Source organism: Dermacentor silvarum, chromosome 4 (assembly GCF_013339745.2).
Source record: "Dermacentor silvarum isolate Dsil-2018 chromosome 4, BIME_Dsil_1.4, whole genome shotgun sequence".
Taxonomy (NCBI): domain Eukaryota; kingdom Metazoa; phylum Arthropoda; class Arachnida; order Ixodida; family Ixodidae; genus Dermacentor; species Dermacentor silvarum.
In genome coordinates, this window is record NC_051157.2 from 114,568,879 (window position 1) to 114,582,855 (window position 13,977).

At 45.8% G+C, this 13,977-nt stretch overlaps 1 protein-coding gene across 5 annotated transcripts in view; it reads right to left on the reverse strand.

Moving 5' to 3' along the window:
• The window catches only part of LOC119450539 (vesicular glutamate transporter 1), a 223,390-nt gene that overhangs the window by 68,345 nt on the left and 141,068 nt on the right, over positions 1–13,977 (reverse strand). For all 5 annotated transcript variants that reach the window (XM_049665943.1, XM_049665942.1, XM_049665941.1 and 2 more), the window contains exons 3-4: positions 7,975–8,254; positions 1,457–1,575 (exon numbers count right to left, since the gene is read on the reverse strand). In XM_049665943.1, coding sequence (XP_049521900.1) covers positions 1,457–1,575; positions 7,975–8,254 — 399 coding nt within the window. The remainder of the gene's footprint in view (positions 1–1,456; positions 1,576–7,974; positions 8,255–13,977) is intronic.

The window sequence follows — 13,977 nt, forward strand, 5'->3', positions numbered from 1 at the left end:
GTGTCTCACATACAATATGGACATCTTGTATGGGGCACCACGACTCAGTGTAACTTGAGTAAATTATTTCGTATGCAGAAGAAAATAATACGTGTCGTCGCTAATGTACCGTATGCCGCCCATACTGAAAACCCGTTTGAGAAATACAACATTGCTACAGCCCATAACATCTATAACTGTGAACTATTACGCGAATATTACTTTGGTACCAAACGTAACAATATCTTACTTGTAGAACTTGCAAAACTCTCCGTCAATTCATACCGCTATTCAACTCGTACACCTGAAGTATGGAAAGTTCCGCGCTCTAGAATTAACTACGGTTGTCAAATGCTGTGTAATAACCTTCCAAGACTACTGAATTCATATGACAGAGCAGGCTACAATTTGCAGGATTTATCGCTGTCAGAATTTAAAACTCTATTGCTTTCACCTCTTTAGAGCGCGTTTGTGAATGTTTAATAATGTATCTTATCCCCCTCATCACCAGCACCACATATGCACAGCGTCAAACTGCATTTATGAGATCTTTATGCTATCGTTTTCCTATGTACACCCGTTGGAAAACCTATACGGCCCAGGGATTCTCCGATAAAGGCGATTTTCTTTTCTCCTTGGCTTATGAAAGTAACTTGAAATTGGAGATTGCACTCCGAACTTGGCATTGCGAACATTCCTGTGCACTCATAAAGTTTGTTTTGTGCTTCCTAATTACGAATAAATGAGTTATTATTTTAGCGAGCCTATGATACGTATTTATTTGCTCACGGAAGTGCCTACATGCCTGGGAAAAAAAAGAAGTTTCATACTTCAAGTAACTGAACAGCTTATACCGGTGTAACGAACTCAACACTTACGAAGAAGGAGAAGACACCGCAACGCGGTCCCTTCCTCTTTCGTCTTGTGTCCGTTACGGTATGATTTAGGCTTTTATATAGTATGCACAGTAGGGGTGGTCAAAAGTTTATGGGCCGTGGAATTTCAGAACAAGCTGAATATTTACGCATGGAAACGCAGTCTGGTTGTTTGAATTTCCGGAACGCACTTGTACGTGCGAATAAGAGTGTTGTACGGTTTTACAGAGTGTGGGCACCAACTTCTCGAAAATTCAACTTTTCTTGGCGGAACCCACGCCCCGTAAGCGTTTGACGCCGGCTGTAGCGTCTATCGAAAACTTTCAACGAAACTTGCAGTAGCATGCAGACAGCGGCGGAAAAACTAACTAACTAACTAACTAACTAACTAACTAACTAACTAACTAACTAACTAACTAACTAACTAACTAACTAACTAACTAACTAACTAACTAACTAACTAACTAACTAACTAACTAACTAACTAACTAACTAACTAACTAACTAACTAACTAACTAAATAACGAATTAAGTAACTAAAATAAGTAAGTAAAAATATAAGAACAAAAAAAAAACAACAACAACAAGCAAGTAAGTCCCACCTGTTTGCGGGGTATTTGGCTGCGAGAAATCCTCCGGGCACCTGTGTGATGAGGTAGCCCCAGAAGAAAGACGAGTCGATCACGCCGATGGTCTCAGGGGACCAGTCGAACTCGGCTTTCTGCAGATCGATAAAGGGCGAGCGAGAGATTAACAGCAGCGCCCGTGATTGGAGCGAAAAGGAAGCGTCAGTTACGACGTACATTCAGCAACATTTTGTTAAATGAGCATCGCAGGAGATAGCGCAAAATAAGAGAGAGAGAATGACAAGAAAGGGAATGTTGGAATGCCAACTACACGAGCGTCCGGTCGGTCACGCTACTCTTGGTGGAAAAGGAAGTGAACGCAAATTAACCCTTTAACTGGTAGCTCAACAATATTGTTGACCTACCAAAAGCATCTGCGAAAACTCGACAAATCTAAATATTAGTCTGTGCCTTTCAATTTACCTTTATTTATGTACCTGCTCAGCAGTGGTATTCACTAAAATGTCGAGCGTCAGCAGCAGCAGATGTATTGGTCACAAAACCTGAAGGCTTCGTCGTTATCTTAGCGCGCGTGGGGGTCATATTCTTGCCAATGCGATTTTACAGCAAAGCTGTTAAGGGCTCCCTCTCCGATGGTCGTGTGCGCGTGTAGAAAAAAACTCTCATTGGCCGTATGCTGTATGTGCGATAGCGCGCGAGGGACGCACGCTTTCATGGGGAGCCAACGCACGGCGGAGAGCAAACGTGACTTCTTCCGCTTCCGTCACGCGAAAGGCCGTGGGGGACGGGAGGGAGGGAAGGGAGGCGACGTTTAGCTGCGGCACCAAATGCGTATCTTGCGACCGGGCCTTCTGTTTCGCGCTTTTAATATTTCAGTCTCAGAAGATTGAACATAAAAGGCACGCGCTGCCGGTGTTTTGTTTCATGACATTTGTTTATGGGCTGTCATTCTCAAAATTCTGAGGAGCTGTATAAACTTGGACATGTATAGCAGCACCAGCAACGCGCAGAGCCGGTATTATGTAGCGATGCCTTATGCCTTATTCTATGCTAGTCTTATCATCCACCGCTCAGGGCCGGCTGATCCCGTTGATAACGTGAGCGGACCGTCGCTTTGACCACTGACCAAGCGCGAAAAGCGCGAAATTAGCATCGGAAAAGCATCGCTACAAAATACCGGCCCAGAACTGTTGTCGACGGCGGCTGCGTTTTGCCCGCGTTCGCACCGAACGCGCGCGGTGTTGGTGACGTGTTTATGGAGAACGTGCCAACCTTTTCCGTACACCCTATGGCGGTGTACCGTAGCGACCATAAGGCCATGGTCTCTGTGGTCACTAAATAAATGAAAACCACCGGATCATATGTATTTCACATTCTTTAATAGTTCAAATAACCAATTACACCATCACATCTTAATAGTCATAATTGGAAATACATAATTCCCACCATAGTACAGCTTCGTTCGTCTTCCATCTCCACCCTAGTGGAAGGGCTGACAGTCCCCCCCCCCCCCCCCCCCCCCTCTTTTTTTTAAAGCAAGCTCTTATTTCTTAACTCTATAAAGGTACATCTCAAGAACACAGATTTACCTTGCCATAGAAAGTGCCAGAGACCAGTTTTGGACCATACATATTTACCTTTCGCCACCAGGTGAACAATAATTTTGACCTACTGTATCTCGCTTAGTTTTTAGAGAAACCGTTTAATATTTAAATTGGTATGTATTTGAGCAAAGTAAAGAAGAACTAAAGTAATAAAACATTCTAGGTTAAGTCTTTCTTATCTTGCCAGTTAAAGGGTTAAAGTAATAACGACGCGAGCAACGAACCATGCATGCCCAAGAACGTGTCCGAGCGCAGGGAAAGTGCAAAGATATGTCCTATATGTGTCCTAAAGATAGCGATATGATGCGGAATGCGCAAACGCACGTTAAATTATATTTAGGAGAGCATTAAAGAACTGTGCATGGCAGTGAAAACTCTTGTGCAAAGCAAAGCTCGCTTTACGCTTTTATGCGCGTTTTATCTCATAAGTGGATCATCCTCACGTGCGGTGTTTGTGCAGCAGATACCCGTTTTCACAGTCTTAATGGCCGCATGCTCATATTAAAGCGAAGCTTTCTATGTCTCACTGATTCGCCCGTGAGCGCCGAAAACGCACTGTAGGAAAGCAAACTTCCACAATGGAACTATCTGCGCACATAATGGAACAACGGCGCACGACATACGTATCGTAGAACACTACAGTTTACATTCGCAGTTGTACCACGAAGAACAATGGGAACTGCAACGCCGCGCTATCCAGACGAACTGTATATATCTGCACTGCATTACGCGCGTCGCGCAATGCATTCCGGGCCGTCACCATGGGTAGGCCGCGGGTGCAGCGCACGACAGACGAGGCTGCCGTACGCGAACGTAAGCGCGATCGTGCCCGTAAGGCCGATCCTGTGTATCGGCAACGGCATGTAGTCCGCGAATGTGTGAGTGTGTGCGTGTAATCAACAGCTACATAATCTAAAATAAAGGCTACGCAGCTTAACGAAATGTGTCTTCATTCAACTTCAACGTTCAACAAATAGAAACCTACACAAGCGATCAAATCACGTACGAATCGCGCATCGGGTCACTCAGTATTTCTTGGGTTCGTTGCGTGGTCGTTGGCTTTGGACTTTGATTCAGTTTGCATGGGCGAAAGCGTCACGTTCAACCATCTTTCTTTAAGAAAGGGGCTTTGATTTTATCTCATCTGTATATCATACTCATCTGTGCAGCTGTGCTTTACAGGTCATATCGCAACCTAATGTGCCATTTCGGCTCTTTGAGACTCGGCGTATTGCACAGACTGTTCTCTGTTCTCAGCGCTTATATTGATCTGCTATATATACTCCTCCATATCTTGGACTACACCTGAACCCAGTTCGCTCATCTCAGCTGTCTTCGTGCTTCTTCTTAAAACGTGCGCCGTATCTTCTAATATTACGTTATTTACTGTTTGTCACTGCTATGTGAAAATGATTAGCTAACACCGGTGTTAAACGAGTGATGTTCCTCCGCAATTCTGCATTTCAGTTTCTCTTAAAACGCGGGTCTTACTTTGAGATGTCGAAAAACAACCGCACAAACAAACAAACAAACAAACAAACAAACAAACAAACAAACAAACAAACAAACGAACGAACGAACGAACGAACGAACGAACGAACGAACGAACGAACGAACGAACGAACGAACGAACGAACGAACGAACGAACGAACGAACGAACGAACGAACGAACAAACGAACGAACGAACGAACAAACAAACAAACAAACAAACAAACAAACAAACAAACAAACAAACAAGCAAGCAAGCAAGCAAGCAAGCAAACAAACAAACAAACAAACAAACAAACAAACAAACAGACAAACAAACGATAATAATAAATCAAATAAATAAACAGGCAAGAAATGACTACTCCATACTCGATAAATAAATTACGCAGGCAGTAATCAGACAAACAATGATGAATCGATCGGTCAGCCAACCCACAAGCCAATCCATCGGTAATCCGTCAATGAACCATTTAAATAAACACGCAATGATCGAACGAACAAACAATAAACAGTCATTTGCTCAATCACCCAAACAGCTAAACAATCAATAATTCAACGAATGAACGAATGAATCAATCAATCAATTGAGCAATCAATCGTGACGCATGCCGAAGGCTCCCTAATTTCCTTCCGATTGCTGTTCATTGCCTGGCCTTGTGTCGGAGTTTCTCTAACCTTCGATAGGAACAGGCAACCCGCACCTTCGCCTAGCAAATCTTATTTCTCTCGAGCCCTGCGTCTAAGCCGAGGAACGGCACGGCGTTGCGCGAATAAACGAAATGCCCAGCGAAAAAACAAAAAAATAAACCGAAACAGAAACGAGCGGCAAGGAGGACAAAATGAGGTGCGAAATAGGCCTGAGGAGGATGGGTCGCGGCGACCCGTAATCCTGGCTTGGCTCCCTTACGGGGGACTCGAGATTGTCCCTTAATCCCCGTTAATCCGGCCGCGAATCCTCGGCGTGACGAATTGCCAGGGAAAACCCTCCCCTTCCCGGTTTGGGGGGAGGCCACAGGAGAATTCGTTCCACCCGGTCGTCGTCCGCACACCGCGTGGCGTAACCGAAAGGGAAGGAGCCATGAAAAAGAAATGAAGTCGGAACTGCAATAGAAATGCTTCCGCTGTGTGTGCAGCCCGTAGCCGCTGAGCGCAATCGCACTTAAAGAGAAAAATAAATTCTGGGATTTTTACGTGCCAAAACCGCGATCAGATTATGAGGCACGCCGTGGGGGGGACTCCGGAATAAGTTTGACCGCCTGGACTTCTTTAACGTACACCTAAATCGACAAATAAACACAAATTAATCAGCGTTCTTGCATTTCGCCGCCATTGAATTGCGGTCGCCGCGATCGGCCGGGATTGAACCGGCGACCTCGAGCTGCAACCACATTTGCGCATTGCATGCCAGCTAATGTGTTACTAGCATACGACAGCTTTGCCACGGCCCGCAAAATGTGCCGCAGTTCTAAGCTCGAGTCCCGTTGCAGGTGTAGTGGCGACTTCAAGGACTGTCTCAAGAATTCCAGCCAGAAAATTACACTTCGAGCATGCCACATTGATTTAGCGTTTTAATGACATTAACATTCTTTGCCAGCTGCAGCCGTTTTCTATCTATCTATCTATCTATCTATCTATCTATCTATCTATCTATCTATCTATCTATCTATCTATCTATCTATCTATCTATCTATCTATCTATCTATCTATCTATCTATCTATCTATCTATCTATCTATCTATCTATCTATCTATCTATCTATCTATCTATCTATCTATCTATCTATCTATCTATCTATCTATCTATCTATCTATCTATCTATCTATCTATCTATCTATCTATCTATCTATCTATCTATCTATCTATCTATCTATTTCTAAAGATTCAAATTAAATTCTTAGGTTTTACGTGCCAAAACCCGATATAATTATGAGGCACGCCGTAGTGGAGGAGCCCGGATTAATTTTTACCACCTGAAGTTCTTTAACGTGCACCCAATTCACAGTACACGGACGCTTTTGCAATTAGCCCCCATTGAAATGCGACCGGTTTGGGATTCCGCGCCCTCGGGCTTAGCAGCGCAACGTCATAACCACTACCCCACCATGGCGGGTAGAGTGTCCTGGTTCATTACACTGGCGAACAATCAGTCAACTAACCAACCGACTTTATGCATTTCAAATAATGGCTCGCCAAGATTACAAAACGCGTATACGTTACTCGCATATGCTTACTTTGGTCATTATGGTGTATTTAGCTGCAAAAGAGATCCATCCCTATCGTGACACGTCATCGCTGTGTCACAATGGCAGCGCGACAGTTTTGAGTTATACCTGCGCGCGTTCCCAACGTAACCGTACTTAACACTTGCTGAGTCAACAAATGTGCTATACTGTTGAGAAGCGTGTTGAGATTTTGGCTGGTTGGTACATTTGGGAACTCGAAGGTAACAACGCTAAAGACGGGAATAAGACGAGAGTAGAGTAATAGATTTAATTAATAGCTGGGCGAGTTTGTGCGGACGCAGTGGAACAAACTGCTCTACAAGACGGGGCACAATGTGATGAAAGGAGTAGACGAGCGTTTTCCCTGTCTTCCCTTGTTGCCCGTCCTGTGGAGCAGTTTTTACTAATGCGATAGTACATTGTTTGACAAAAGGAACGTTTGTGAAACAATGTACTCTTGCCGTGGGTCCTGTTGTAAATGCGTAAGCATTTCGATGCCTACCCAACGAGAATCGTGTCCGTCACGTAAGACGAATGCAATGGCTCATACTCCCCTAAACGATGGCTCGTACCCCCGTAAACAATGGCTCATACTCCTGTAAAGGCTTCTAGCGCTCAGCGAATGGAAGCGAACAGTGCATACGCTCAGTGAAATCACCCATACAACACACACAACTGCATCATCATCATCATCATCATCATCATCATCATCATCATCATCATCATCATCATCATCATCATCATCATCATCATCATCATCATATATTTATGTCCACTGCAGGACGAAGGCCTCTCACTGCGATCTCCAATTAGCCCTGTCTTGCGCTAGCGTATGCCACAACTGCATACGTTTCAATAAAGAACAAGTTCAAAACAAGCATCCGAACCATCAGTAAAGCATTGCATACCCCCTTGAGCAAATGTAGTGGTTGTTTTGCAACAGATTCGCTGGACATCCAGGGACAACCGATAGGAGTTGATAAGGGTCGGATCATGTTCGATAGGGTTGATAACGACCGATGAGGGTTGATACGGATTGATACTGGTCGGATCAAGTTTCATAACATTGATAACGACACCGAGCTGCGTGGAGATGAGCAAGTGGCACAATGTTTGCGCATACAACTCCCAGAGGAGTTTCTGCGTGATTTTTTTTTTAACGTTGTACCCTCCAAGGGCCACCGTGGAATAATTTACTGGAAACCTTTTCAACTTACCATTGTTTCCGAGTTGTTCGCAGTCATCTTGACGATGGCGACGCCCATGTTGCAGCGGATGCCGAACGAGATGAGGAACCCTATGGAGCTGAGCAGAGCCACAGTGAGTCGCTTGGAGATGTCGCAGCACGGGCAGTTGGGCTCCAGCAGCCGGCGCCAGCTTTTGCCGCCTTCGGCGCCCGGCTCTCCGCCAGGCACGACCCCCGTGCTCTCGTAGTACTCCTCCTGGAGCTCGTCATGCTTCATGAAGCCCTTCTCGTCCTCCTGCTTTTTCAGGCGCCTGCGCAGCGGAAAGGAACGCGCGCTCAACACTCCGACGTCAGGGGGCTCGCGTCCGGTGTATCGTGGAATTTTCGCCCCTGCTCGTACCCAGCTCTTGTAAAAATAAGAAAGGAAAACAAAAAAGCTTAGTGGGTCAGTTTTCTAGTTCATATCTGCAATATGAGAAGTATCTGCAGTTGAGCTCGCCGGAAAAACAAAGAAAGAATAAGCAGCTCCGAGCCAATGCCTGCGCTAAGCTTCTCCCCTGCAATTAAAAAAAAAAAAAAAAAAAAAAAAGACGCTCGTGGGGTATAATGCGATGCATTCGCTCTACAGCCGTGGGGTTCTTGGTTCAAACACACGCAAACTAGCGAACATCTTTTTTTTTTTCGTTTTGGAGGCTTCGAGCGTGATCTTGAAAGGAGCCGTGCCATCGGAAAGAATCGTGATGTTGCAGGGATACCTTGATACCTAACGCATAATTGTTTAGAGCAGTAAAAGTGAGCTATGTCGAGATGACTATACGAATTCAGTACCAGAGCAATGTCCCTTCGTCGAGAGGCCGAAGTCGCGTCGCTGTAGAGTCACCACAAACATAAAAACTTGGGACAGCGTCCCCCTGGTTGACAAGAGGCGCAACGCATTTTTCTCGGGAGCCTCGCAGGTAGCTATGCCCGAAGCTCGAGCCGAACTGTATCCCCGGGATTGGAGAGCTGAGCCACCCGCTGCGGATTCCAGCTGCACCGTATTTGCCCGGCAACGGGCCGCGCTCTTAACGAAACACGGCACATATCTCTCGTGCCTCGCTCCGTTCCTCGCGAAGGCCTCGGTTATTGAGTGCGCAAACGCGTTTGTCTTTGTTGGCTGCTACTGCGCGTGTTGCGCTGTCACAGTGGCGTTGCTGCGTTGTCGATTGGCTTTGTGCCCTGCCTTTTCTCGTAGCCTCGGAGCCGGCGGTGAAAGCTCTCGGCACGGAGATTGCTTTCTCGGTGGCTGCGGCGGCTTTGGACTGCGTTGTAACGCTGCAGCTGCCTAAGTGACCTCGTCTTATTGATTGATTGATTGATTGATTGATTGATTCATGGGGCTTAATGCGCCAGAGCAACATTGTGGCTATGAGAGCCTTGCTAAAACGAGGTACGAAATGGACGCAAGGCAATAAAAAAAAGTACAAAGAAATACTCTCCCAAGAGTCCCACGTGAACTTGATCAAGTTCACATCCTGTTGAGCTACGTGGGACGCCGTCCTGCAGGGTTCTGGGATAATTTCGATACGTAGGGTTCCTTACCACGCACCCAAGTCGATACTTTTTAAATGTAAGGCTGGTATTAGAAAGCGGCTATGATTTGCTGATGTGATGTCTATAATAGATTTCTGTGCATTGGTTCATTTTAAAATGTGACACATGTAGATATAGTCTGCGTATACGCACGGTTCTATAAGTTTACATGTAAGCATTTAGTGTTATGTGGTATAGGTGGATTGTGTGTATCTTCCTGTGTGTCTTCCTGCGCACTTATGAGGGGGCACTGATCAAGTACGCCATCGGATGGCAGGTGCTGACGTCATCGTATTATTCGGTCACCTTTCCCTCATCCTCCCCCCCTACTTTCCTGTTTTTGTCCCTTTTCCATTTACTCCATGTGGAGTGGCATACCGGAGCGAAGCTTCCCCGGCCAAATTTTCATTAAACTTTCGTCTCTCTCTAAATCTAAGGGCACGAGCTCTGTTTGTATTTCGCCCTCACCGAAATGCGGCCGCCGCGGCCGGGGATTGAGCCCGCGACCTCGTTCTCAGTAGCAAAGTGCCATAGCCACTGAGTATTACAGTATAACCTCGATATAACGAAGTTGTACTTGCAGCGAAAAAAAACTTCGTTATATCGCGAGTTTCGTTAGTTACATCGCGAATTTCATTAAATCGAGGTTCGCTTTATCGTACCCGCAGCGGGCGTACCTCGTCTTATTCGAATGACCAAATCTCGAAAATTTGGTGCCTACCGATGTTCCCCCTTAGTCACTTACTGTGGTCGCTATCCTGCTGGTTTATAGTTTTGATGTATAGCATGCAGTCAGTCGTCAAGGCTATTTTATTTCTTCTTTCTCTTGACGAAGGGTGCAAGCTAAAGGGTTAACGCCTTTAGCCTGCGCTCCCTCGGTTTACCGAGAAAATGCACTTGTAAACTGGAATAAATAAATAAAAATTAAAAAATTTCAAAAAATCTGCGTTGGTTATGATCACCGGAGAGGGGAGTCTCCGGGGAGTCCTAAAGCGTTGAAAAGTGCGGGATCACTAAAAAATTACTTGAAATAAACGGACGTGAACATTTATTTATTAAAGAATAAAGGGTTGTCCATTTCAAGTTGTCCCTTCCTTTAGGCACATGTAAGTTGCACTGATACCTACATTGAAACATAAAAAAAGCAAATATGTTACCCAAATATGTAGGCCAGATCAGCCAACCTATTGAGGGAGTCAATAGGGAGTCAATCTCATTCGCCAATGTGTTTATTCATTCAGGCACTTGCCCAACTTATTCGTTACGAAACACGGTCTGAATTCAATTTTTCCGAACATATTGAACTATGCCTGAAGCAAAAAAAAAAAAGGATGATTGTATAATACAGTAAGTTCAGTTTGCCTGAATACAGTGGTTCTGATCAGAACCATGCTCACAGCGTACGCTCCACAAGTTATGGAAGAGAAGTAATTTTGCTCTGAAGACAATGCGGGTATTCTAAAGCAAGTTCAGCTTTCTTTGCCTTCAGATCTGTATAATAATCTCACGAACACCAAAAGCTCAGATTGAAATGTAAGGGCAAGAGTAGAAATGTTCGTTTCATACGCGATGTTCTCAATTTTTGCGGCCAGCCAGCACTTTGCTCGTTTGCAAGGATTCTGCATATATTAAACTGCGAACTGTTGCGGACGGTGCTGCAGCGTCAAGATTCTGGGCTAAAGCTACCGGCTTGCTAAAAAAAGAAAAGAAAACAACAACAGCAACAACAACAAAGTCGTCGAGGTGGTTTACTTAAAATGCGCGCCTTATGTGAGTGCATTTTTCTTTCTCGCATCTAATATGCGAGCAGGAAAGAAGCGGTCAACAGCGAGGATGCCCGCCGTCGCGAATAATATTGCTTCCCTGCATTAAGAATGATGTCGCTAAGGCCGTCCAGCTTTTAAGGTGGGACAACGAGACGCATGAAATGTATTTTGGACGCATGTTGTATTCTCTCAAATACAACGGGACGCATGAAAGTGATTCAGATGAGGACTCTTTCTAAAGATCGTTAAATATGCAGCAACAAAAACGAATTTGGAACTGTGTGCTTGTTTTATTAAACACGACGTTGCTACGCTAGTGCATTTCTGACAATGGTGCATAGCTGTAAAGAGTCTACAACTGCTGGCATTAACATTACGGTTTAACATTACTGCAATTATTCAAATGCACGCCCAAAAGGCACTGAAACGTCATTCCAAGTCCTGCGTGCTTGTTAAATAGCTTGGTGTCAGTGAATTTTCCGAAATGTGAGTGAGATTGTTCACTGTTATCTCCATTGCTTTGCATACGAGGGAACATTGCGTGTCCCACGCTCTTAATACACGTCGGAAAGCAGGGGTTGTGTTCGCACAGCACACGGGTGCTGACATGCGCGCACGCTTATTCATGCAAGGAACACGACGGTGACCGTATACACGTACACTCTAGCACCGAGTAAATGACGGCTAAAACTTGAAACTCCATTCAGCGTTATTTGCAGCGTGAACATGGCACAGACACGAACTATAGAGGCACTGACGCCACGTCGGAAATACGGCCGTACATATTCGCATGCGGTTGTCGCTTCAGGCTTTAGGTATAAGGTGATTCAAGGGCTAATTATTGCTGTTAAAGACGTTTGGTGCGAAACCACAGAACGACAGTCAACAAGTAAGAAGGACGGGCTTGCTGACAATTGCCGCCAGGTAGAGCACAACGCGTCTTTGTTCTGGAGATGGAAAATAAAAGAAAACAAGGTCTTAATGCGGAGAGAAAGTGATAGAAACACACACACACACACACACACACAGAGAGAGAGAGAGAGAGAGAGAGAGATAAACAACAGTCCCAACAAACAACAGAAAACAAAAGAAAATGAAGTACTGGCATGCCGCTCTCACAACCACGCAAATTATTCTGTATTTTTTAATAGTATTTATTCTCTTATGCTCGTTTTAATTCTAACGAACCCATTCTCAACTTTACGTTTCTGCTTTTACGTTTCTTATTAGTCTTTTATGGCGTGCTACCCGATTCTCGGCCAATACCCCAGTGTGGGTATGAGCCATAAGAACCTGCATAATATTCCAGCAATGCTAAGCATACACAAACGTGAGCCAAGGAAAACTATGCAAGGCAGTGCTGTAGCGCAACATTCAGTTTTCGTTAGATGGCCCATAAACATCGCAGTGTGGTGAGCCCTGAAATCGCACGGTTCTCTATTTTTTCGACGCTATAGGGGAAGAAGAGTCTAGGGAAATTACGAGAGACCAGACAGCCGCCGTAGCGTACAAGCCAACAGCCGCCGGACTGCATTCTTCGTGGAGAAGAGAAGGTCTCCGGAGTAATTCTTCAACGAGGCATTAAGGGAGCCCGCGAAGAGCTCATCTCGGTTAGTGCTGCTTCGGGCCGATCCGCTTCGCGCTTCTCACCGCTGTCATCCCGTTACGGGAGAGCATCTCTCAATTTTTTTCTCGCCAATACAATGGGAACATCCCGGGGGAAACTGGAGGGGGCCACTCTACGAGAAAAGAAGCGGCGTGCGCGCGGCAGCCGAAAAGAAAAGGGGGGACTGGCTGTAGCTTTGACCCGCCGACGAAGCCGTGAACGTGTTAAACAAAGACGCCCGACGTCCGAGCGGAGCAAAGGAACGCCGCCAGGGATTTGCGCGTGTCCCGAGAGACTTGCTCCCTTAGGGGAGAAAGGGAACAGGGAGCTGGGTTTCCCGAAAGACGGAGAGAGCCTCCCATGTACTATAGACGGGGCAGCAGCTTTGAATAACAGGAAGAGACAAGCGAGAGCGAGATGGAGGCAGTTTACGGCTCGTGAAAGAACGGGGAAAAAGAGGGAGAGAAGGGAGGAAGGCAGGATAAGTGGAAACGATACGAAAGCTTGAAACCTTATATAGTCCGTGGCGACGCACTGGGGAAAAGGGGGATGTGGGAGGGGGGGGGGGCAGTAGGGTCCGATCCATCAGCGCCTGTAGAGCGGAATCCACTTTCCCGGGGACGCACCTATGCGTGACACCGTGACGTCATCTGCATTCTGAGTGGGTCCCGCTGCTTTTGGGCCTGGCTGAGTTGTTTCTTGCGGATCGAAATGAAGCCCGACGTGAGTGACGTCGTGTTGCTTGCGTGTTGCTCTGCCTCCCAACCTAGCTCCGTCATTTCGTTGGCGCCGTGCTCTTTTCTCTTCTTTAGCAATGGAGAGTATAGCGCGTTTTCACGGGTCCGTGTCATGCCGTTGTTAAACGTTAACTCCGGCGACTTGCAAACCGTGGATGTCGTTCAGAAGGCTGTACACTTGTGCCCACTGGCGATGTTCACTTATACGTGGCTCTTTAGGACGCCTTAAGGCACCGCATTTTTGCTCAGAGTGTCCATCTCATTCAGCGATCAATGATCCAAGCAGCAGATGTCCCTTTCATCTCATCCTCAAAAAGCATTTCATTTAATAAGAAAAAAAAAATACGAACAAA